The 23369-nt window shown below is 42.9% G+C and overlaps 1 protein-coding gene across 1 annotated transcript; it reads left to right on the plus strand.

Annotated features, from left to right (window-relative positions):
- The first annotated feature begins 1331 nt into the window (after window positions 1-1331).
- Window positions 1332-20460, plus strand: Drg1 (developmentally regulated GTP binding protein 1). Its single transcript, XM_031340665.1, has 9 exons — window positions 1332-1528; window positions 2813-2936; window positions 5888-6063; window positions 8611-8680; window positions 11917-12086; window positions 16032-16162; window positions 17927-18094; window positions 18465-18587; window positions 20018-20460. The coding sequence occupies exons 1-9, from the start codon at window positions 1487-1489 to the stop codon at window positions 20115-20117; spliced, it is 1104 nt and encodes a 367-aa protein (XP_031196525.1). The 5' UTR covers window positions 1332-1486; the 3' UTR covers window positions 20118-20460.
- Window positions 20461-23369: the final 2909 nt, after the last annotated feature.

Raw genomic sequence — 23369 nt, forward strand, 5'->3', positions numbered from 1 at the left:
AGAAAGCCAGGCAGTGGTGGTGCAGGCCTTTAATCCCAGCACTTGAGAGGCAGGGCAGGTGGATTTCTGAGTTCGAGACCAACCTGGTCTACACAGTGATTTCTGTCTCGAAACAAAACCAAAAACTCAAAAGTTAAAGGTGGAGTGGTATACTCCTTCAACCTTAGCACTGAGTCAGCCTGATCTACATAATGATTTTCAGGTCAGGTAAAGCTACACAGTGAGATAAAAGAAAATATGCACCCTGCCCCAAAGCCCAAGTAAGCAATTACACAAAGTGAAGGGTCCCCTCTATGTCCCTCATCATCAGATCCATAGGAGGCTGAGCACTTTCTCCTCTGGGTCCAGCGGACCCTCCACATCGAAGTTTCATGAATTCCTGGCATTACAGGAAAAACCTTGCTTGGAATCCATTTATTTTCCTCCCCTTTTTCCTTTCTTCTTTTCCCAGTTTTTTTTCGAGACAGGCTTCTCTGTCTTGACTGTCCTGGAACTCACTCTGTAGACCACGCTGGCCTGGAACTGAACTCACAGAGATCTACTCGGTTCTGCTTCCGGAGTACTGGGATCAAAGGCGTGCCTCTCTAGCATCTGGTCTACCTACTTTTCCAAGAATGTACTTCCAGGCTTGGTGTGGGGTAGTCGAGTGTCTGCCTTGAACGCAGGAGACCCTAGGGTTCCGTCATCAGCACCACGAAACAGATCCGTGGACTTCTAACAAGCAGCCCGAAGGGTGTGGTGACTCAAGGCACAGTTCTGTTTGTCCATCTGACAAGCCCGGGAGCGACTTCCCGTCAGACCACATATGCACACCCCAGAGGCTCCAGCCCATTTACACAACAGAGATGCTTCTATATTTACCTACTCCCTCCTAACGAGTGCTAACATAATTTCCAACTTCTCTACACTATAGCTGCTGCAAGTAACGGTCCTCTCAGCAACAGCTCATTCGGTCCGCTAACTGTGGCTCGTTAAGCGCCACCCTCCCGCTTCGGGGTTCCCTAGTAAACAAAGGATTCCTCAAAAACTGTCCCCCTCCGTCCCCCGAGGCTCCCCACAACCCAGGAAGCCGAGGTCACCGATAAGGAAAGGGGACCCCAAGGATCCGCGCGCACTTTGATGGGCGCCGGGTTTAGGTCTTTTTACGGCTCGCACGCCGTCGGCGGAGCCCACGGGGCGAGCGCTGGTGCAGAGGGGTGGGGCCGATCTGCGCGCGACCCTCGGCGCGCTCCGGGAGGTCGGCCCGAGCGACCGCGGGCTCTATAACACCGCCCCGGCAGCCGGAACAGGGAGGAGACGGTGGAGCAGGCGGAGACCGCTGAGCACGGAGAGCGTCGGCTCGGACTTCTCGCGGAACCGCGTCGTCGCGAGACTGAGCAAGTCCCGCGCTTGCGCACTGCAGCGGCGGCCCGCGGCGCAGCCGGCGCGCGAAGGGGGGTGCATCTAGCCAGTGTGAAGGCCAGTGCGGCCTCGAGCCCCCGGCACCATGAGCGGAACCTTAGCGAAGATCGCGGAGATCGAAGCCGAGGTAAAAGGCGCAGTCGACGCTTTCCGCCCGGCCCTTCTGCATCACCTCTGCGGCGGTGCCGCTCCTCCGGTGTCCCGTCCGCGGCGTCAGGGCCTGGTTTCCGCCCCAGTGCCACCGGCTCCCATCGCCCCCTTAGTCTAAGGTTGCCCGACCTCAGCCTCTTGGCCATGCAGCCCCCTTCCCTGAGTTCCTCGGGCCCGGGCCTCTCAGCTTCCATCAGCCAGCTGTCTGTCTGTTCTGCCTCCCCACCCCACACCCAGCCCTTGGCCAACGCTCGCTCCGGTTTTCCGCACGTCTCGATCTTATTTCTGGTTTCTTGCTTTTCTCGGAGCCACACGATTTGTTCCCCGGGCTCCGTGTCCTGATCACGTATTTTGAGGTCTTGTCCTGTTATTCCTTGCCTACTTGCCACTCACTGGTGATCCCCTTCTGCACGTCATGGGTTGTGACGGTAAGATCTGGAAGTAAATTGGTTGTACCTGGATAGCGTGTCATCCCTGAGAAGTTCAGGACTTTTTAAGCCCGTAAAGTGGTACCCTAATTTTAGATCAGGTACAGTAGAAACGAATCAGCAGATGGATCTTAATTCCATCTGTGTTGGAATGACATTGGGTCCTGTCACTTTGGGCCTCATTTGTTTCTTCTGTAGTGAAGAAAATGAACTGGATGGTTGGGAGAGGGAATTATTTTTATGTGTGTGTGTATGTGTGTGTGTGTGTGTGTGTTCAGCATAACTTAGGGCAGTCATTCTGTTCAGCCATGGTTTCTGGGATTGAGTTTATGTCTTCCAAGTTTGGCAGCAAGTCCAGTTACTCTTTGAGTGTGTCTCACTGGCCCTGGATTTTTTTCCTTCCCTCCCTCCCTTCCTCCCTCCCTCCCTCCCTCCCACTCTCCCTCTCTCTCCTTTGTTTGGAGACAGGGTCTTGCTTTGGATGTCATGGATCCCATTGTGTAGATCAGGCTGGCCTTGAACTCAGAGAGATCTGCCTCTACCTCCAGAGTGCTGGCATTAGCCAGGCTTGGGTTTTTCTTCTTAAAAAAACTTAGGTGGAGCTCAGGAGGCAGAGGCCTTTGGAACACTAATGAATTCCATGCCAACCTGGTTTACATAGTTAAGTTGTAGGATAGGGCCTCATAAAGAGACCCTGCCTTAAGAAGAATTAAAATGGTTGCACTGACATCAGTAGGAACTAGAAAACCAAAACATGTGCTCAGCTTCTGGAGCATTCAGGACGTTTGTCCTGAAATGCTGCAGATTTTACAGCTGTGGTTCTTCCCTGGTAGATGGCTCGGACTCAAAAGAACAAAGCTACAGCACATCACCTTGGACTACTTAAGGCTCGCCTTGCTAAGCTTCGAAGAGAACTCATCACTCCAAAAGGTGGCGGCGGCGGAGGGCCAGGAGAAGGTTTGTAGTTCCATGTAGTGTGTATGTATATATAATATGTATGTGTGGTTTCTATTAAACTAATACAACTATCTAATGTGTGTATGTGTGTGTTGTATATTCATATGCCCATAGAAATTATTTTGTTTTTCCTTTCAAGACAGGGTCTCACTATGTACCTCTTATCCTGGAACTTACTGTAAAGTCTAGGCTAGCTGTGAACTCACTTGTTTCCCAAGTGCTGGGATTAAAAGTGCACATCACTGTGCCTGGCTTCCGAGAATGTGTTTCTGTGTGCTTATGTGCATAGGAAGACCAGACATTGCTGCTTTATTTCTTTTCTTTTCTTTTCTTTTCTTTTTTTTTCAAATTGAGGTAGGGTCTTATTGATCCTGAAACTCACCAGTTCAACTTGACTATCGATTCATCAGCTCTGGAGGCCTGCCTGTAATCCAGCCGTGAGATTATGGGTGTGTGCTGCTATTGCCAGGTTTTTACCTGTGGGAGCTGGGAATCCACAGTCAGGTCCTCATGCTTGTGTGGCAGGCAGGCACACTGATTACTGAGCCATCTCCTAGTCCAGTTATTTTTAAACATTTAAAAAATTTATGTTGTGTGTAATTAATACTTATTTTTATTTTATTTTATTTTAGTTTTTGTTTTTTTGAGACAGGGTTTCTTAGTGTAACCAGCCCATCTTTGTAGATCAGGCTGGCTTCAAACTCAGAGATATGCCTGGCTCTGCTTCTCAAGTGCTGGGATTAAAGGCATGCAACCACTGCATTAGGCTGTTATTAATGTTTTTAGTTGGACAGTGGTGATGAGTAGTGAGAACTAGAGGGTAAAGGAAGAAACCTGACATCAACCTCCAGCTTATTTGGACACGCACAATCTCTAAAGCTACTAACATAGCCGTAATCACAGTGCTCCCGAGTGAGGCTGGAGGATTGCAAATTCCAGTCTTGCAGTGTAGTCTAGGCTACTTAAGTATATCCTATTTCAAAAAATCTGATCATACCCATCCTGGGGATAGGATAAAATCCAAACCAGAGTTAAATACAGAGCCTCAAATCTATATCTTGTTTTTTTTGTGGTTCTGTTTTGTTGTTTGAGACACTCTTACTCTGTAGACTAGGCTGACTTTGAACTCTTCACAGTGCCATCTGCCTCCAGAATGCTGTGCTTAAAGATGTATACCACTGCCGGGCGGTGGTAGCACACGCCTTTAACCCCAGCTCTTGGGAGGGAGAGGCAGATGGATTTCTGACTTCGAGGCCAGCCTGGTCTACAGAGTGAGTTCCAGGACAGCCAGGGATATACAGAGAAACCCTGTCTCAAAAAAACTACCCCCCCCAAAAGAGATGTATATCACTAATTCTGGCTTTATTTATTTGATTTTTTTGTTTTGTTTTGTTTTTTGTTTTTGGTTTTTTGAGACCCTGGCTAACCTGGTACTCACTCTGTAGATCAGGCTGGCCTTGAACTCTGCCTCTGCCTCCCAAGTGCTGGGATTAAAGGCATGCGCCATTTGATATTTTTAATTTAATATTTTAAATTTGTGTGTATGCCAGGGATAGTGGTATATGTCTTTGATCCCAGCATGTAGGAGGCAGAACAACCAGAGATACATAGTAAGACCCTATCTCAAAAAATAAAATAAAAAACCCAAAATAAAATAAATGTGTGTATATGTAGTTACTTGTTGGTATGTGCACCAGTGCTTCCAGAGCCCAGAAGAAAGAGTAAAATCCCTTACTTCCAGGAGCTATGCATGCTAAGAACCAAGCCTAGGTGCTCTGCAAGAGCAGCAAAGAGCCATCTCCAGCTCCTGTGCTATTTTTGTGTGTTGTGATGGTGTATATCTTTGTACCGTGTGTGAAGTACCCCTGGAGGTCAGAGAGCAGATTGTATCCATTAGATCCCTGAGGCTGGAATTATAGATCCTTGCTAGCTGTGATGTAAGTGCTAGTGATTGAGCTGTCAGTGCTCTAGCCCCAGTGTTTTATGTTTTTGAGAAAGGATAGATATTCTAAGTTGGCCTCTAGACTTCTGTTCCTCCTGCTTTTTACCTTCTAAGTACTGTGATTACAGGCATTCTTTACCATGCCAGGCTAACCTTCATCACCGTCTTCTCCTCCCTCCTCTTTTCTGTCTGTCTGCCTGCCTTTTTTTTTTTGTTTGTTTGTTTGTTTTGTTTTTTCAAGAGAGGGCTTCTCTGTGTATCCATGGCTGTCGAGGATGGCCTCGAATTCAGAAATCCACCTGCCTCTGCTTCCCAAGTGCTGGGATTAAAGGCGTGCACCACCACAGCCCGGCTCTGTTTTTTTTGTTTGTTTGTTTTTTGGTTGTTGTTTTGTCTGTCTGTCTTTTTTTAAGGCAGGGTTTCTCTGTATATCCCTGGCTGTCCTGGAACTCACTCTGTAGACCAGGCTGTTCTGGAACTCAGAGATCCACCTTCCTCTGCCTCCTGAGTGCTGGGTTATTAAAGGCATGTGTTGCCACCGCCTGGCAGATGAAATCTTTTGTAATCTTTGGGCCTTAAAAATTATGCAAAACTGTTATAAGTTATAAAGGTTTTCCTTTTTTTTCTTTCTTTTTTTTTTTTGTTTTTTGTTTGTTTGTTTGTTGTTGTTTTTGTTTTGTTTGTTTGTTTCAAGACAGAGTTTCTCTGCAGTGCCCTGGCTATTCTGGAACTCACTCTGTAGACCATGCTAGCCTTGAACTCAGAAATCTGCCTGCCTCTGCCCCCGCCTCCCAAGTGCTGGAATTAAAGGCGTGCGTCACTACTGCTTGACAGTAAAGGATTTCTTTGTTTTAGTCAAGTACTCCATTAAATTGAATTGTGAATTTCATGCTTGAGTTGTATTTTAGAAGTTAGAAAACCAGACCAGCAACAACATGAGAAGGATTAAGTGAGGTGTCCTACACTCAAGGGTAACGTGTGTGTTTTTGTTGTTTCTTTACTGTTTCAGGTTTTGATGTGGCCAAGACAGGTGATGCTCGAATTGGGTTTGTGGGTTTTCCGTCTGTGGGGAAGTCGACTCTGCTAAGTAACTTAGCAGGAGTATACTCTGAAGTGGCAGCCTATGAATTCACTACTTTGACCACGGTGCCTGGTGTCATCAGATACAAAGGTGCCAAGATCCAGGTATGCCAAGAAAGGGAAGAAATCCTTTGTTTTCATTCATTTAGGGAGCACTTTATTAGTAGCCCACAGTATGTCACATCTTTCTTTTTATTAAGCAGGCCCCTCATCTCTTAACAATTACTACACTTAACAATAAAGTGATTACAGTGAAATAGGGCCCATAAAAATATATGAAAAAAAGGGTCTGCTTTTTCATCTGACAATGAGGGAAGAACAGCTGAGACAGGGCTTTATGCACAAAATGACTTGCAGAAGTGAGTCTTTTTTTTTGTTTGTTTTTGTTTTTGTTTTTGTTTTTGTTTTTTTTCGAGACAGGGTTTCTCTGTGTAGCCCTGGCTGTCCTGGAACTCACTCCGTAGACCAGGCTGGCCTCGAACTCAGAAATCCGCCTGCCTCTGCCTCCCAAGTGCTGGGATGAAAGGTGTGCGCCACCACCTACTGGCTGTTTTTTTTTTTTTTTAATTACACTCTAGCTGTCTTCAGATACACCTTAAGAGGGAGCCAGATCCCATTACAGATGGTATTTATTTTTATTTCATGTTCATTGGTGTTTTGCCTAAATTAATAATTGCGTGAAGGTGTAGGATCCCCTGGATCTAGAGTTACAGACAGTTGTAAACTGCCATATGGATGCTGGGAATTGAACTCAGGACCTCTGGAAGAACAGCCAGTGCTCTTAATGGCTAAGCTATTTCTCCAGCCCAAGAAAAGGTCTTATTATATAAGTTCAAGGCTACACTTGAACTCCCAGGTTTGTCCTTGCTGCAGCCTGTGAAATACTAGAATTATAGGTGTGTGACACTACACTTGGGTTGGCAGTGTCTTGAAGTTAGTGTATGTCCTAGTCATAGTTTCTGTTGCTGTGATGGAATACCATGGCCAGTTGGAGAGGAAAGGGTTTATTAGGTTTACACTTACAGCCCATCACTGAAGGAAGTCAGGGCAGGAACCTGGAGGCAGTAGCTAATGTAGAAGTCATGGGTGGGTACTGCTTACTGGCTTGCTCAGCCTGGTTGCTTTTTTTTTTTTTTTAATTTAATTTTATTTACATGGGTGCTTTGACTGCATGTATGTCTGTGAGGTAGTTGGATCCCCTAGAATTAGTTGTGAGCTGCCATATGGGTGTTGAGTAGAGTAGCCAGATGAGCCATCTCTCTAGCTCTCCAGGCTGCTTTCTTACAGAAGCCAGGACCACCAGCTCAGGGGTAGCACCGATGGGCTGGACCCTCCTCCATCAGTCACTAAGAAAATGCCTTACAGTTGGATCTTTTTGGAGGCATTTTCTTTTTTTTTTTTTTGGTTTGTTTTTCGAGACAGGATTTTTCCGTGTAGCCCTCGTTGTCCTGGACCTCACTCTGTAGACCAGGCTGGCTTTGAGCTTGGAAGTCCGCCTGCCTCTGCCTTCCAAGTGCTGGGATTAAAGGCGTGCACCACCACCGCCTGGCTTTTTCTTAATTGAGGTTTCTTCCTTTCAGATAATTCTAGGTTGTGGCAAGTTGGCTTAAGAGTAGGTAGCATGATATAGAATTTCACCATTCAGAAAAGTAAAAATACATTCAACATGTCTATCACATGCTTTTAATTCTAGTACTCTGGAGGCAGAGGCCAGCAGATCTCTGTTAAGATCTCAAGGCCAGGGTTAGGAGCACTGACTGCTCTTGCAGAGGTCCTGAATTCAATTCCCAGCAACCATATGGTGGCTCACAACCATCTGTAATGCGATGCAATGCCCTCTTCTAGTGGGTCTGAAGGAAGCAACAGTATTCTCATATACATAAAATAAATCTTAAAAAAAAAAGGTCAGCCTGGTCTTCATAATGAGTTGCAGGACAGCCAGGACTGTGTAGGGAGACCCTGTCTCCAAAAGAGAGAGAGAGAGAAAGAGAGAGAGAAGTTAAACAAAAACAAGAAAACCAGCTGTACTGGTACATGTATAGTACAAATAATTTAAGCTTATTCTGACTAGCCTTTAAATAAATGAGATTCATACTATGGTTATTTTCTTTGGCTTTGACAATTATGGGGGGTAACCCCTAATCTACTCTTCTAATTGCTAACCTGGCTGGCTCCGGAGTGGTTGTACCCCAGATACTTGCTGTTTTTCCTGGCCATGTGTTTATGGTTCCTCTTCCCTCATAGTGGCTTCCTCCTTCGCCTTCTTCCTCTTTCCTTCTGATCTCTCCTCCTCTCATGAAGTCACTCATAACTCACCTAGCTCTTATCCCTCTAGTAATACAAGGATCACTTCAGACAGCAAAGGATCACCTAGGCTGTTAGCCTTCTAGTCCCAGCCTGAGTGCCAGAAAACTGGTTATCCAGTTTCCCTTTGAAAAGACAACCCTGCGAGTATAACATTTCTGGGTTCCCTAGTGCTATCTGTGAGTTCAAGAACCTTTGTGCTCCCAACACAAAGAAAGGTTGGACTTAGTTCTGATAAATTTTAGATAGTAGAGAAGTACTAGAATCAAAGAGGATACTTGTCAGTGTGATTGGTCTATTGGTATTTATAACTGGTTGTTCCTTTTTCTCCTATTCTTAATCCTGCAGCTCCTGGATCTCCCAGGTATTATTGAAGGTGCCAAGGATGGGAAAGGTAGAGGTCGTCAAGTCATTGCAGGTCAGTGGTCTGGGGCTACCCTTTAGGGTATTATAGATTGCTTCTGTTGGATAATACTCTTTTAATTACACATTCCTGCACGTTTTGGCCATTGTACATGTTGTCTTCATTTTTTTCCCAGCATGATCTTTATTCAGTAGAAATCCTTAATTTTGATCGATTGTAATTTGCCTCTAATATTTTTTGGACTTATTTTATATATATTATTTATATGGATTGCTTTGGTTGCATGTATATATGTGTACCACATGTGTGCCTGGTGCCTGGGGAGGCCAGAAGAGGTGGTCATATATCCCCTTGAACTGGGGTTTATAAGGGCCCGCCACCATGCCCAGCATTTTTACTTTTTATTTTTTAAATTTTTTGATTCTTTTTGGCTTCAGTTCTGGGGATCAAATTCAGGTCCTGATGTAAGTACTTTAGTTACTGAATTCTCTCTCCAACCTTGGAAGTTCTTATCCTTATCTTTCCTTAGGTTTTGTTGTTATTATTTATATTTATTTTTTTGTGTGAATGTTTTGTCTGTGTGCATGTGTATTAGTGCCCATGGAAGTCAGAAGAGTGCATTGGATTCCTTGGAACTGGAATTATGGGTGGTTATGAGTGCTAGGAAACAAACCTAGGTTCTTTGCAAGAACAACAGATGCTTTCAGTCAGTGAGTCATCTCTCCAGCCCTGGAACGTAATATTCTTTTGTTTTGTTTTGTTTTGTTTTTTGTTTTTTTGAGAGACTTAATTAATTAATTAATTTATTTAGGTTTTTTGAGACAGGGTTTCTCTGTGTAGCCCTGGCTGTCCTGGAACTCACTCCGTAGACCAGGCTGGCCTCGAACTCAGAAATCCGCCTGCCTCTGCCTCTCAAGTGCTGGGATTAAAGGCATGCGCCACCACTGCCCGACTTAATACTTTTTTTTTTTAAACATTATTATATCTAAGTACACTGTAGCTGTCTTCAGATGCACCAGAAGAGAGCGTCAGATCTCATTACAGCCCATGGTTGCTGGGATTTGAACTCATGACCTTTGGATGATCAGTCAGTCTTACCCGCTGAGCCATCTCACCAGCCCCTGAGACTTAATATTCTTAATATTTATAATGCTTTTAGTTTCTGTGACAGTATGTCACAAAAAAAATTAAAAGGAGAAAAGATTTATTTTTGTTTAACAACATTTTTTTTTTCAAGACAGGGTTTCTCTGTGTAGCCCTGGCTATTCTAGAACTCACTCTGTATATCAGGCTGGCCTCGAACTCAGAAATCTGCCTGCCTCTGCCTCCCATGTGCTGGGATTAAAGGTGTGCGCCACTACTGCCTGGCTAACAACATCTTAAATTGGTCAGGAAAAAAGGTGGAGGGAAAGAGAAAGGATGAGGAGGGGTCCAGTCTAATAAATACACAAAATGATTGAACATTATCATTGCCACCAGTGAGAGAAGTCATTAAATACTAATTAGTAATACCACTGAGTGTTGGTAAGGATGTGAAGTGCTTGGGAGGTCTTATTCACTGCTAATGAGAATATAAAGTTATATAAACACCTCTACAACTGTTTGTAATAGTTTCTAATAATCTATATTTGTGATTCGATGCAAGAGTTTCACTGGTATTTCTCTAAGAAAAATGAAAACTTACCCACAGAAAGACTTTTACATGACTGTTTATAGCAGACTCAAATGTCCCTCCATAGGTAAATAGCAGCTAATAGATTACTGTTGAGTTATAAAAGAAACAAGTTGCTGATATGTATACAATGTGGTTGAATATTAAGAAGTGTCACGATAAAGATTTGAGCAGAAAAGAGAGATTTTATTCCATTTCTGTAATTCTAAAATGTATAAACTACCTGTAGTGATAGAAAGTAGAAAACTGACTGACAGGATAAGAGAAACTGGTGCAACTTGCAGGGTGATAGGAATTTTCTGTATATTTTGACTGTCTTGTCTTGTCTTTCTTCCTTTCTTTCTTCTTTTCTCTTTCTTTCTTTCTTTTTTTTTTTTTTTTTTTTTTTTTTAGTTTTTTTTCGAGACAAGGTTTTTCTGTGTAGCCCTGGTTGTCCTGGAACTCACTCAGTAGACCAGTCTCCTTTCCTTCTCTCTTTCTTTCTTTTTTTCTTTCTCTCTTCAGGGGTGATAGGAATTTTCTATATATTTTGAGTGGCTTTTCTTTCTTTCCTTTTTCTTTCTTCCTTTCCTCCATTCTTTTTATTTTTTTAATTTTGTCTATTTTTTTAATGCATGTGAGTACATTGCCACAGTCCTCAGGGCATCGGATCCCATTACAGATGGTCGTGAGCCACCATGTGGTTGCTAGGAATTGAACTCAGGACCTTTGGAAGAGCAGTCAGTGCTCTTAACCACTGAGCCATCTCTCCAGCCCCCACTGGCTTGTTTTTGACATAGTCTCACAGCCTAGTTGACCGTAATTTGTTATGTAGCTGAGCCTGTCCCGATCTTTGTGCTGGGATTGCAAGTGTCAACTGCTACAGCAATCTTGACTAGCCTGACTATTGCGGTGATTATATGTCATTAAATATCTGCTAAAAAACTACAGTTTGTTTTTTTAAATTGTAATTCAATAAAGTTGATTAAATTATGTTACATGAGGGCTGGAGAGATAGCTCAGTGGTTAAGAGCAATGGCTGGTCTTGCAGAGAGGATCCAAGTTTGATCCTCAGCATCCATATGGCTGCTTACAACCCTTTGTGTCTCCATTTTCTGGCCTTTGGGAGGAGTGTTCAGGCAAACACTCATACACATTAAAAATAATGTAATTATTTTAGAATTTGTACTTATAAAAAATGTTTTTAGCTGGGCAGTGGTAATGTACGCCTTTAATCCCAGCACTTGGGAGGCAGAGGTAGGCAGATTTCTGAGTTGGAGGCCAGCCTGGTCTACAGAATGAGCTCCAGGACAGCCAGGGCTATACAGAGAAACCCTGTCTCAAAAAACCAAAAAAAAAAAAAAAAGTTTCTAAAATTATTTATAGTTTATTATTTGATATGTATCTTTCTTTTGATTATCTTAACCATATTTAAAAGATTCAGTTTTCTGGAAGGTTGTCTTATGACTTTAAGATATAACTACAAATTGATAACTAAATATTTGGAAATCTTAATAATTTTATATGTACATAACAAAGAAAAACCATCTCAGCCAGGGCTGCAAACACTTCTGTTTGAGTTTTAGATTCTATTTGTAGCTGTGTATATTCAACTTAGGATATCGTTTTTTACCCTCAGTGGCCCGAACGTGTAATTTGATCTTGATCGTTCTGGATGTCCTGAAACCCTTGGGACATAAGAAGATAATTGAAAATGAGTTGGAAGGCTTTGGGATTCGCTTGAACAGCAAACCCCCTAACATTGGCTTTAAGAAGAAAGACAAGGGAGGCATTAATCTCACAGCCACTGTAAGTGGGGAAGGTGGCATGGGGCAGATCTACTGATTGAGGGATTGGAGTGGAAAGTGGATTCAAGTATGCAGAAATGGATAATTTGGGAATTTTCTGTCTTTTTCCTGCCTTTATTGAGATCATTCTTTGACCTTTGGATGACTGATAAGAAAGACTAGGTTAGGACAGGAGCCATTCTTAGATTTACTTTTCAACTTTATTTTTTCTTTTGGGTTCTCTACTTATGGTGGTGCAGATATATGGAACAATATTGCTATGAATTAGTTGCCAATATCTTGTGCTTTTTATCATGACTTTATAAAGCACTAACCAGAGGCCAAGGATTATTTTAAGGTCTGGACAGTGACAAAGGGAGGGAGGATGTAGAGGAAGACACAAAGTAGTCACAGACCTTCATTTTTTTGGGTAGGTGAACAGTTAACTGGGCAAATAATAGACAGAAGTTTAAGATGAAGAGTAAAATAGAGAAACGGGGAGGCTGTGTTTGTTCCTCCTCCCCAGACTGTGTCTGAGGTGGGCCTCAAACTTCCAGTGAGTATAGCTGAAGATTACTTTGAACTCTGGCTTTTCCTGCTTCTGCCTCTTGAGAGCTGGAGTGACAAGTGTGGCCCAGGCTGGCCTTGAACTCACAGATGTCAGCCTGCCTCTAGCCACCGCACCTGACTTTGGGGATACCTTTCTAAGTGCACTGTTTGGTGAAATATAAACTGAGGTGTACAGTGGGTATCCACCAATTGCATATCCTGGGGAAGTTAGTTTGATGCCGGGGAAGTGTGAGTCCCTGTGATATGGATGGCAAGAGTGAGCGAACAAGCCCTTGGAAAGTGGCCAAAAATGGCATAGACTGTTTGTTATATTCTGACCTGTGCAGTAACCTTGACTCACTTGCATATTTTTGAATATTTTTAAAGATTTTATTCATTTTTATTTTATGTGCCTGCATTTATGTATATCACATTTGTGCAGTGCCTGAGGACACCAAAAGAGAGCGTCAAATCCCCTGGAGTTACAGACAGTTGTGAGCTGCCATGCAGGAGCTGGGAGCTGAAACCAGGTCTTCTCCAAGAGCAGCAAGTGCTCTCAACTGCTGAGCCCTAACATTTATTTTTTTATTTTATATTTTAGTGGGTTTTTTTTTGTTGTTGTTTGTTTTTTGTTTTTCAAGACAGGGTTTCTCTCTATAGCCCTGGCTGTCCTGGAACTCACTCTGTAGACCAGGCTGGCCTGGAACTCAGAAATCCGCCTGCCTCTGCCTCCCAAGTGCTGGGACTAAAGGCGTGGGCCGCCACCACCGCCCGGCTATTTTAGTGTTTTGAGACAAGGCCTTTTATATAGCAGGCTGTCCATGAACTTGTCTTGTTTTCAAGGCTTGCCTTTAAGTCCTGATTCTCCTTTCACCTCTTAGGTATTAGAGTCATAGGCAGATGATACCACACCTGATTTAGGTTCTAATGGAATCCAAATAAGCTTTTGTGTTTAATTGGTTTAAGAGATACAAAGAAGGAACCATGTTAGAGATTATTACAATGCTTCTTTGAAGAACTATGTCTTGTAATATAGTGGCATATTCATTTAATTTCATTAGTTTGGAGGTTGAGGCAGACTAAATGTGAGATTGAAATAGCTTGGGCTATATAGCAAAACCCTGTCTCAAAAACAAAAGGCTTTGATTTGGCACTTGGAAGACACAGAACCCTAGCTCTCCTGAGTTCTAGGGCAGCCAGAACTTCGCAGAGAAACCCTGTCTCTCTCTCTCCCTTTTTTTTTTCCTTTTTAAGGTTTATTTATTTATTTTATGTATATGAGTTCTGTAGCTGTCTTCAGACGCACCAGAAGAGGGCATTGGATTCCATTACAGATGGCTGTGAGCCACCCTGTGGTTGCTGGGATTGAACTCAGGACCTCTGGAAGAGCAGTCATTGTTCTTAACTGCTGAGCCATCTCTCCAGCCCTGAAAACCCTATCTTAAAAAAAAAGTTTTTGTTTTTGGTTTTGGTTTTTTGTGCATATGGCTGTTTCCTCTACATAATACATTAGAATTGGTGCTAGGAGACCAAACATGTTTTATTAAGTCAGGGTCACACTGAAATACTAGCTGGCCTGGAAGTCTCTGTGGAGACCATATTGGTTTTGAATTCAAAAGAGTTCTGCTTTCCTCTGCTTGCTGATACTGGCATTAAAGGTGTCCATCACCAAGCTAGATAATGAAAAAAATTACAGTATCAACCTCTTTTGAAAAAAATTACATTTTATTTTCTACGTGTATGGGGAGTGCTCTTGTATGGTGTGGGGAATGGTGGAGTGGGTGTTTGTTGTGGTCATCAGAGGAGGAATTATAGACATCTGTTCCAACTGTGGGTCCTGATAATTGAATTCAGGGTGTCAGGCTTTGCAGCAGGCCTCTTTGCCTGCTGAGCATCTCACCCTGAAAACTAATTCATTACATTTTTTTAAATTTTGTGCATATATGGAGGGGTCTGGTATTTCCTCTTGAGTTCAGTTGCCCAAGGAATCAAGATGGTGTCAGGTCCCCTAGAATTAAGAGTCACAGGTGTTTATGAGCCTACCTTGGTTGATACTGGGAATGAACTGTGGTTCTCTGCAAGTGAAGTGCTGAGCCATCTCTCCAGCTTCCCTGGTAACTTGTTAAAGCAGGGTTGTAACAGGAGAGGGTGATTGTGAAGGCAGCCCCTAGGATCGGAGCCTCACTGTGAACACGGGTGATTATGCTTTGAAGTACTATGTTTGTAGTAGAAGAAGTGATCCTGAATTTTTTTTCTGAACTAGAAAAATGAATTTTTATTATACATCTGTACTTTGATTGTACATTTGCAGTTTTTTTTTTGACACATTTGCAGTGCAAATTTATGGGAAAATCAGGAGAGTGAATTTGAGATTTGAGATACTAATTAGAAATCCCAGTGCTTCTCTTAGGAATGCCTTTGGCAAATGGTCTAGACTGGAGATTTAAGTTTGGTGATAGCCAGAAGCCTAGCTGATATTACTAAGGATATAAGTATAGATAGAAAAGAAAATTTAAGACAAGACAATTTAAGAAGGAAACTGGAGAAAATTAGACTGTTATTGAGACCAAATAAAGAAAATGTTTTGGATAAAAGGAGATTGAGCATTGTTATCAAATGCTGCAATTTTGGTCAGTGAATTAAGGTCTGAGAATTACCCGAGAGTTCAGATAAACATAGGTTTAAGCTATCTTTCCCAGGAGATATCCCCATTTATTTAGTTACTTGAATTTATGTCTTTGAATCAGTATGCTGTAGCTATTGTTAATAACTGTTGGATGGCTTGAACAATAGGATTACCTAAGTGATTGTTAAGTTGGTACTGAAGTTAGTACTCTGCCCTAATGACCTGTTCTATGTCATCAGTCGATTGTCACATTCTGAAATAATGAATATAGGACTTCAGTGTATGAATTACAAGGAATGGGCTAGGATATAGGACACAGTTTAGCACATTACATACCAACCTATGAGTTTAGAAGGGTTTTTAGTTATATTCTACTATAAATTACTTACTCTCATCCAGGGCAATGTAATAGGTTTAAATTTTAGCTAGAATGTTCTAGGTTCGGGGCTGGGATATAGTTCAGTAGGTAAGATGCTTGCTTAGCATGTACAGAGCCTTAGGTTGAATTCACAGTATCACATTAACAGCATGATGTTGCATGCCTATAATCCAAGCACTTGGGAATTATAGTTAGGAGGATTAGTGTTATTCTTGGCTACTTGGTGAATTTGAAATCATTCTGAAAAAGAAAAAGTGCATGGAGGCTGGGCGTGGTGGTGCATGCCTTTAATTCTAGTACCCAGGGAGAGGATGTAAGTGGCAGGCCAGCTAGAGCTATGTAAGATACTGTCTCAAAAAGAAAAGGACATGCTTCCCTGTCTTCCTTGATGTTCATTGTTTTACTCTGTGCAGTGCCCTCAGAGTGAACTAGATGCTGAAACAGTGAAGAGCATTCTGGCTGAGTATAAAATTCATAATGCTGATGTGACTTTGCGTAGTGATGCCACAGCTGATGACCTCATTGACGTGGTTGAAGGAAACAGGTACTTTCTTTGTGACTGAGTTTAAAGCTTTTGAGGGTCATGGATCTGGAAGATGTGGGTCAAGGCAACCCCAGCTGTGCTGTTGTCCCCATACAGTGAAGACTTGAGTTCAAGTCTTCACAGCTGACAGTTTAGGGTTGGTCTTTATTTCTAACTTCTTTCCTACCTCTGCAATTTGATCAATAATGGTAATGTTTCCTGTTTCAGTTACTTGCTGTGATCTATGCTGCCTCTTCAGCTCTGTCAAGTAGCTGTTGAAGAGAGGGGTCAGTCTGCTCTTTCCAGTTGCCCATTTGAGCAGTTGTTTAGTCCATCTTGCAGAAGTCAAGAGAGGGCCAAGATGTGTCTCTTCCATGCATCCTAACCGCATATGGCTGAATCCGTGTTCTATGAAATGCCACTACTGTTAGCACTTAAGTAATTTAAACCAGTGGTGTTGAGGTTATTCCTAACATTTACAGAGAATCTTCTTCCTTTTTTGTGTGTATATGAAGAATTTGACTTTAACCGAAAACAAATGCTTTGGGCATTTTAAGTGAAGCAGCTAAAATCTGAGAAGTTGCAACTTGCCTAAATTTTAGTAATCTTAGTTGTGATACTGATTGGACACGAGGTGTTTAACATTCCTAAATGATACACTTTAAAAATAAATTTAGGACTGGAGAGATTGGTCAGTGGTTAGGAGCACTGACTGCTCTTCCAAAGGTCCTGAGTTCAATTCCCAGCAACCACATGGTGGCTCACAACCATCTATAGTGAGATCCGATGTCCTCTTCTAGTATGTCTGAAGACAGTGACAGTGTACTCATAAATAAAATAAAATAAATCTTTAAAAATAAATACATAAATTTAAAGGCACACATCTTTAATCTAAGAGGCAGATAGATCTTTTGAGTTGGAGGCCAATCTGGTCTCAGATTGAGTTCTAGTACAGCAAGGACTGCCTCAAAAAATAAAAGTTTAGTCTTTAAAAATTACCTGTCGAAGCCAGGCAGTGGTGGCGCATGCCTTTAATCCCAGCACTTGGGAGACAGAGGCAGGCGGATTTCTGTGTTCGAGGCCAGCCTGATGTATAGAGCGAGTTCCAGGACAGCCAGGGCTATACAGAGAAACCCTGTCTCGAAAAGCAAAACAATATATGTATATGTACACACACACACACACACACACACACACACACACACACATCTCATAAACTGAAGCTATTATAATTCAGTGACTCAGTGCTAGCCAATCATGCACAAAGCTCTACTTCTATGTGTACGTGCCTGATCCTGTGTGCAAGTGCCCAAGGAGGCCAAACAGGCCAGAGAAGGATCCACTGGAGTTACAGGCAGTAGTGAGCTATCCAGTTTGGGTAGTGGTAACCAAAGTGAGGTGTTGTGGAGGAGCATCAGGTGCTCTTGACTGCTGAGCTCTTTCCAGCTCCTTGCATTCATTTTTGTAGAGAACTAAAAAAATATATTTATTATTATTGTGTGTGTATGAGAAAGAGACAGAGATGTGTTTGTGAGTGTGTGTATAATGGTCAGGTGGAGGTCAGAGGACAACTTCATGGAGTTGGTTCTCCTTGCACCTTCAATTCTAGGGATCAGACTTGGGCATCAGGCTTGCCTGGAAGGTGCTTTTACATGCTACTTCCTGTGAACCATGGTGGTGATTGCTTCGGAGAGAGTCTGATTTGTGGCTTAGGTGAAGGAATGCTAGTGGTAGTCACTGTTTTGTCAGCAATCCAAGTTATTAATATTTCTTCTCTTTCCATAGAGTTTATATTCCCTGTATCTATGTATTAAATAAGATTGATCAGATCTCCATTGAAGAGTTGGATATTATCTATAAGGTGCCTCACTGTGTACCCATCTCTGCTCATCACCGCTGGAATTTTGATGACCTTTTGGAGAAGATCTGGGACTATCTGAAACTAGTGAGAATGTGAGTCTTTTTTTTTTTTTTTTTTTTTGACAGGGTTTCTCTGTGTAGCCCTGGCTGTCCTGGAACTCACTCTGTAGACCAGGCTGGCCTCGAACTCAGAAATCCGCCTGCCTCCCAAGTGCTGGGATGAAAGGCCTGTGCCACCACCGCCCAGCTGAGAATGTGAGTCTTAATGATAGCTTTTGGGGATCTGTAACAAAATGACTCTTTTCTGGAGATAGAAGTAAAGTGCTTCCTATAGGTCATGTTGAGGGCTCTGGCCTCAGATTGGAGATCACTCTGGCCTGATCTCAGAGTGATAGAGGGTTGGATTATGTTCAGCTCATGCATGCTTAAAATCAGCAACCCTTGTGTCTTTTCTCTGTTCTAGTTACACCAAACCCAAAGGCCAGTTACCAGATTACACATCTCCAGTAGTCCTGCCTTATTCTCGGACCACGGTGGAAGATTTCTGCATGAAGATTCACAAAAATCTTATCAAAGAATTTAAATAGTAAGCATCATGGGCAAGTGGTGACTCCTTTTCTTGTGAGTTGCTGATTTTATTCATAGTACTAATTCTTAGAGGAGGATTAAAGAAACCAGATAACAAAGAGGGATTTCTTGATTTCTCACTATCTCTTTTTGCAATTTGACAAGGCCTCACTATGTAGCCCTGGCTAGTCTGGAACTTGCGTTTTAGACCAGGCTAGCCTTGAGCTTACAGGTCACTGAGGTCTGCCTACTTCTGTCTCCTGATAACTGGGGTTATAGGTGTGTACTAATAGGACTGCCTTCCTTTTATTGTCTCTCTTTTTTTAAAAAATGTATGTATGTATGTATGCCTCAGTATGGTGCTGGGAATCAAACTTTTGTGTTCTGCAAGAGCAGCAATGCTCTCAACCACTTAGCCATCTCTCCAGCTCCCTCTCAATATCTTCTGAAACAGCATTTCTCTGCGTGGTCCTGGCTGTACTGGAACTCACTCTTTAGACTAGGCTGGCCTTGAATTCATTGAGAGCCGCCTGTCTTTGCCCTGGAGTGTCAAGATTAAAGAAGGTGTTTGACACCAAGGCCCAACTTTCTCAGTATGTTCTTAAAGCCATGCCTACCTAGTTGGAACAAGAGTTCCAGATGTTTCTTCAATTCAAGACATCTGGTGGGACATAGGTTTCTGCCTTGCCTTCATTAATTCACCTTCCCTTTGGCAGATATTATTAGTTTTAGTCACTGGGGAGATGGCTCAGTGGATACAAGTGCATGCATTGAAAACAAGAAGACCTGAGTTCAAATCCCCTGCTGTTACATAAAAGCTGTGCATGCTGCACATGCCTATAGGCCCAGCATTAGAGACTGCTGCACCGCTCTTCTGGAGAAGCTCTTGCTTTTATTTATTTATTTATTTAATGCATATGAGTACACCACCATTGCTCTCTTCAGACACACCAGAAGAGGGCATCTGACCCCATTACAGATGGTTGTGGGTCACCATGTGGTTGCTGGGAATTGAATTCAGGACCTTTGGAAGAGCAGTCAGTGCTCTTAACCACTGAGCCATCTCTCCAGCCCTCTGGAGAAGTTTTAAGTGCACTTAACTGCTTAGACACACCTTTAGCTTGTTTTGCTTTTGTTTTTGAAACATGGTTTTTCTGTGTAACATCCTGCCTCTGCCTCCTGAGTGCTGGGATTTTTTAATCTTCCACTCCTAGCTCAGCTGGTTTAAACTTTGACTGTGGAATGACAGCAATCCCATGACTCTGTACAACACTGCTCTAGAAAGTTGCTTTGACTTTTTATTATGATGTATTTGGAAGAGGGCTTTTGTCCATTGTAATTCTGTATCTTTTAAGATCTGGGCTGCTAAATTTGGTAAGTTTGGGACCTAGGCAGTTAGGGCAGCAGCTGCTTGTTACTGCCACTGACTCCTTATTCCTCTCCATCCAGCGCTTTGGTCTGGGGTCTCTCTGTGAAGCATAATCCTCAGAAAGTCGGTAAAGACCATACATTGGAAGATGAAGACGTCATTCAGATTGTGAAGAAGTGAAATCCTGTTCTCATCTTTTGGCCGGCCACAACAGTGTTCCTTATGACCAAGTTCCTTCCTCAGGCCCTTCTGTGTTTGGCAGCCTCTTGATTGGGACAGGGATGGATATGAAGACTTCCAAACTGAAACACCACTCTTTTTTTGTTGGGGAAGAGATAGGGTCTCATGTATTTTAGGTTGGCTTTGAACTCTTTGCAGCTGAGGCTTGCCTAGAATTCCTTTCATCAGCCTCCATCTCCCATTGTTGGCTTACCGCTGTGTACGTGTAACACCTGGCCACAACACCTTCTCTACTTTGGTGTCACTTCTATTGAACTGTATAAAAAACCTGGTGGGCCCATTGGTCATGTGTCATTCATTGTTAAGATTTGCTGTGGGATGAGGTGAATGAGGAAACGCATGCTCGGTCATAGGAAATGGGATGCAGAGAATGGGACGTTTGGTGTCCGTTTACCATTGGTGGTGTTCCCTACTGGTAGGCTTTCACCTGGGTTTTTGGCTTTCTGTCCTTTCAAGTGGTCCTTCTCAGGACATTGGAGAGAGGAGGGTATACTAGGTCAAGTTAACTGTAGATTTTCTCCAGCGTTGGTCTGTTTTGAGACAATAGTCTATGGATAGCAGTTGAATGCACTGCTGTGATGAGGGGTTTGATAGTGGGGTTCAAGTTGCAAGTTTTCTATTAGCTATGTACCTAAAAAGATTGCTCAGTTTTTGTGAGCCTCAATCTCATCATGTAATGCAGATACAATGGGACAGTGGCATTAAGGGATTGCTGGTATTAAGGGGCGGGTTTTGGAAGTTGCTTAGCACAGTGTCAGTCATAGGAAATATTCACTGTATGGTGGTTCCTATTGTCACTCAGCCTGTTTTTGTTTTTGTTTTTCTTGAGACAGGGTTTCTCTGTATAGCCCTGGCTGTTTTGGAACTCTGTAAACCAGGCCAGTCTCAAACTCAGAAATCTGGCTTGCCTCTGCCTCCTGAGTGCTGGGATTAAAGGTAGGCACCACCATTGCCTGGCTGGAAGATTATTTTATTGTGGTCTGAAGAGATGATAGAGGAGGCCTTGAAAAACAAGAATGGGTTTGTAGAACAAACTTTGCTTCTGTCTTCCAAGGAGATGAGCTAGAGCCTTTAGAAGTCTGAGGAAAGCTGTGGGGCTTACCACACACTACCCTTTGCTCAGGGCTTGTCCTGCTGCCCAGCTGGCTCTTTTCCTTTCTTTGGGTTTAACACTGTCCTTGGATTCAGGTAGGTCTCTCAAGCCTCAGAATACAGACTGGTTTGTCACTGGGACATTGATAGGCTATGATTGAAAGCTTATCCCCACACTACAATGAAGAATTGGCTTTCAGAACTGTGGAATTTCCAGCTAGGTTTCTGACCCTGGGACAGTCTAGACTTTTGGGAGTCCTCAGGCCAAGCAAGATTCATTTTTCTTTAACTTTACACTTCAGGATCCTGAAGAGAGAAGGAAGTCCAAATCCTGTGCAAGGTCTCAGTAGTTTTGAAGAGGCCTAGAGTCCATTGTTTAGTACCCCTCTCCACTGCCCCATCTCCCTGCCCAGTTGCTAGCCCCACAGGATTTGAGAAGCTGGTGTGGCAAATACCTATAATTCTAGCATTTGGAGGGTGGAGGTAAGAGGTTTAGGAGTTCAATATCATGTTTGATGGCATGCATAGTAGTTCAAGGCTGGCCTTGACTTCAGGAAATGCTATCTCCAGCCCATCACCAAACATACCTTAATTTACCTTTGCTCTTCTTTGTGGCTTAGACTTGATGGTTCTGAAGTAAGATACAGTTTGTGTCAGATACACTAGCTGGGAATGTGCTGCCAGTGGTTGGAATTTGTGTTAGGTGTTTCCAGGGTTCTGGCCTCTTACTCAAAAAATTAAAAACATGGCCTCACATGGATTTGCACTAGAAGCAAGGTTTGGAGCAAAGCAATAGTGTGTAAATTAAGGAAGGAGACACTGTCAAAGATTGACTACAGTCTGAGTGAGTGGGGGTACTTAAAGACCTAGAGTCTCAAGGTGTCTAAAGAATGGGAGGGAACATTACCATGAGCAGAGTTTGGGGTTCTCTATTTTTAAGAAGTTTTAAAATGTTTATATCAAGCCAAGGTTTCTGTTGTCCTTAATGTCCTGGAACTAGATTGGTCTTGAACTCACAGAGATGATCCTACTTCTGCCTCCCAAGTGCTAATTAAAGGTGTGTGTCACCACGCCTGCTTTGGTGTTTTCTATTTATAGGTTATATATTTAGTTTTCCTATTACATATGTTGCTTCCCAAATTACACCTAATTTTAGTCATCTATGCACCCAGTCATGAATAGGCGTAAGATGGTAGATTTCTGGTACTGCATATGTATCCAGAACCAGTTAAGGCCAGATCAGCCCTCCTGTTCATACCTATAAACAAAGGTAATACTCCGTAAGAGGAACTTTGTAGCTTTATTATCACAGGCAGGCCTTGGGAATGTGTGTGGCCTATTCCTGTTGAAGGTTTGAAAGTGGTTCTGGTATGTTTGAAGAGATGTAAGTGCATAGTGTATTTGGTATGGAGACTGCCCTAGTCCATTATGAGAAGATACGTATAATGCAAACCAAGTAGGGTCTCAGGTTAAACTTTCTTAGGCTTTCCTGCCTTAGGCTGCTGGAGAATTGCACTCGTATTTATTCATTTATTCACTCATTCATTCTTTGGCTTTGTGATTAGGTCACAGCCCGGTGAGTGGTAGTGGTTCACACCTTTAGTCCCAGTGCTCAGGAGGCAGAGGCAAGTGGTTCTGTGTTTGAGGCCAGCCCTATCTACAGAACGAATTCTAGGACAACCAGGGCTACATAGAGAAACCTCTTGTCAAAAAATAAAAACCCAAAACCAAAATAACATGAAGAAAGAGAGAGTGTGTGTGTGTGTCAGTCTTCTGTCTGGAATTGAATTTAGAGATCCTCCTGCCCCTATCTCCCAAGAGTACGGATTAAAGGCATAGTCTACCACATCCACTGAGGTAGACCAGTGGTAGACCTCCTTTCTCCAGAGGTCTAAGGAAGGCTCATATATAGTATGAGTCTCATGACATGGAATGAATTTCCTGTTTTGTTTTCTTGGCTTTAGTATAGCTAGCCAGACCCACTATTCTGCACCACTCATTAGTTAGGATGCTTTTAACACTCATTTAAGAGCTTAATGATCAAAAAGGCATTTTCACCGGGCAGTGGTGGCGCACACCTTTCATCCCAGCACTTGGGAG

This window comes from Mastomys coucha, unplaced genomic scaffold (genome assembly GCF_008632895.1).
Source record: "Mastomys coucha isolate ucsf_1 unplaced genomic scaffold, UCSF_Mcou_1 pScaffold22, whole genome shotgun sequence".
NCBI classification, from domain to species: Eukaryota; Metazoa; Chordata; class Mammalia; order Rodentia; family Muridae; genus Mastomys; species Mastomys coucha.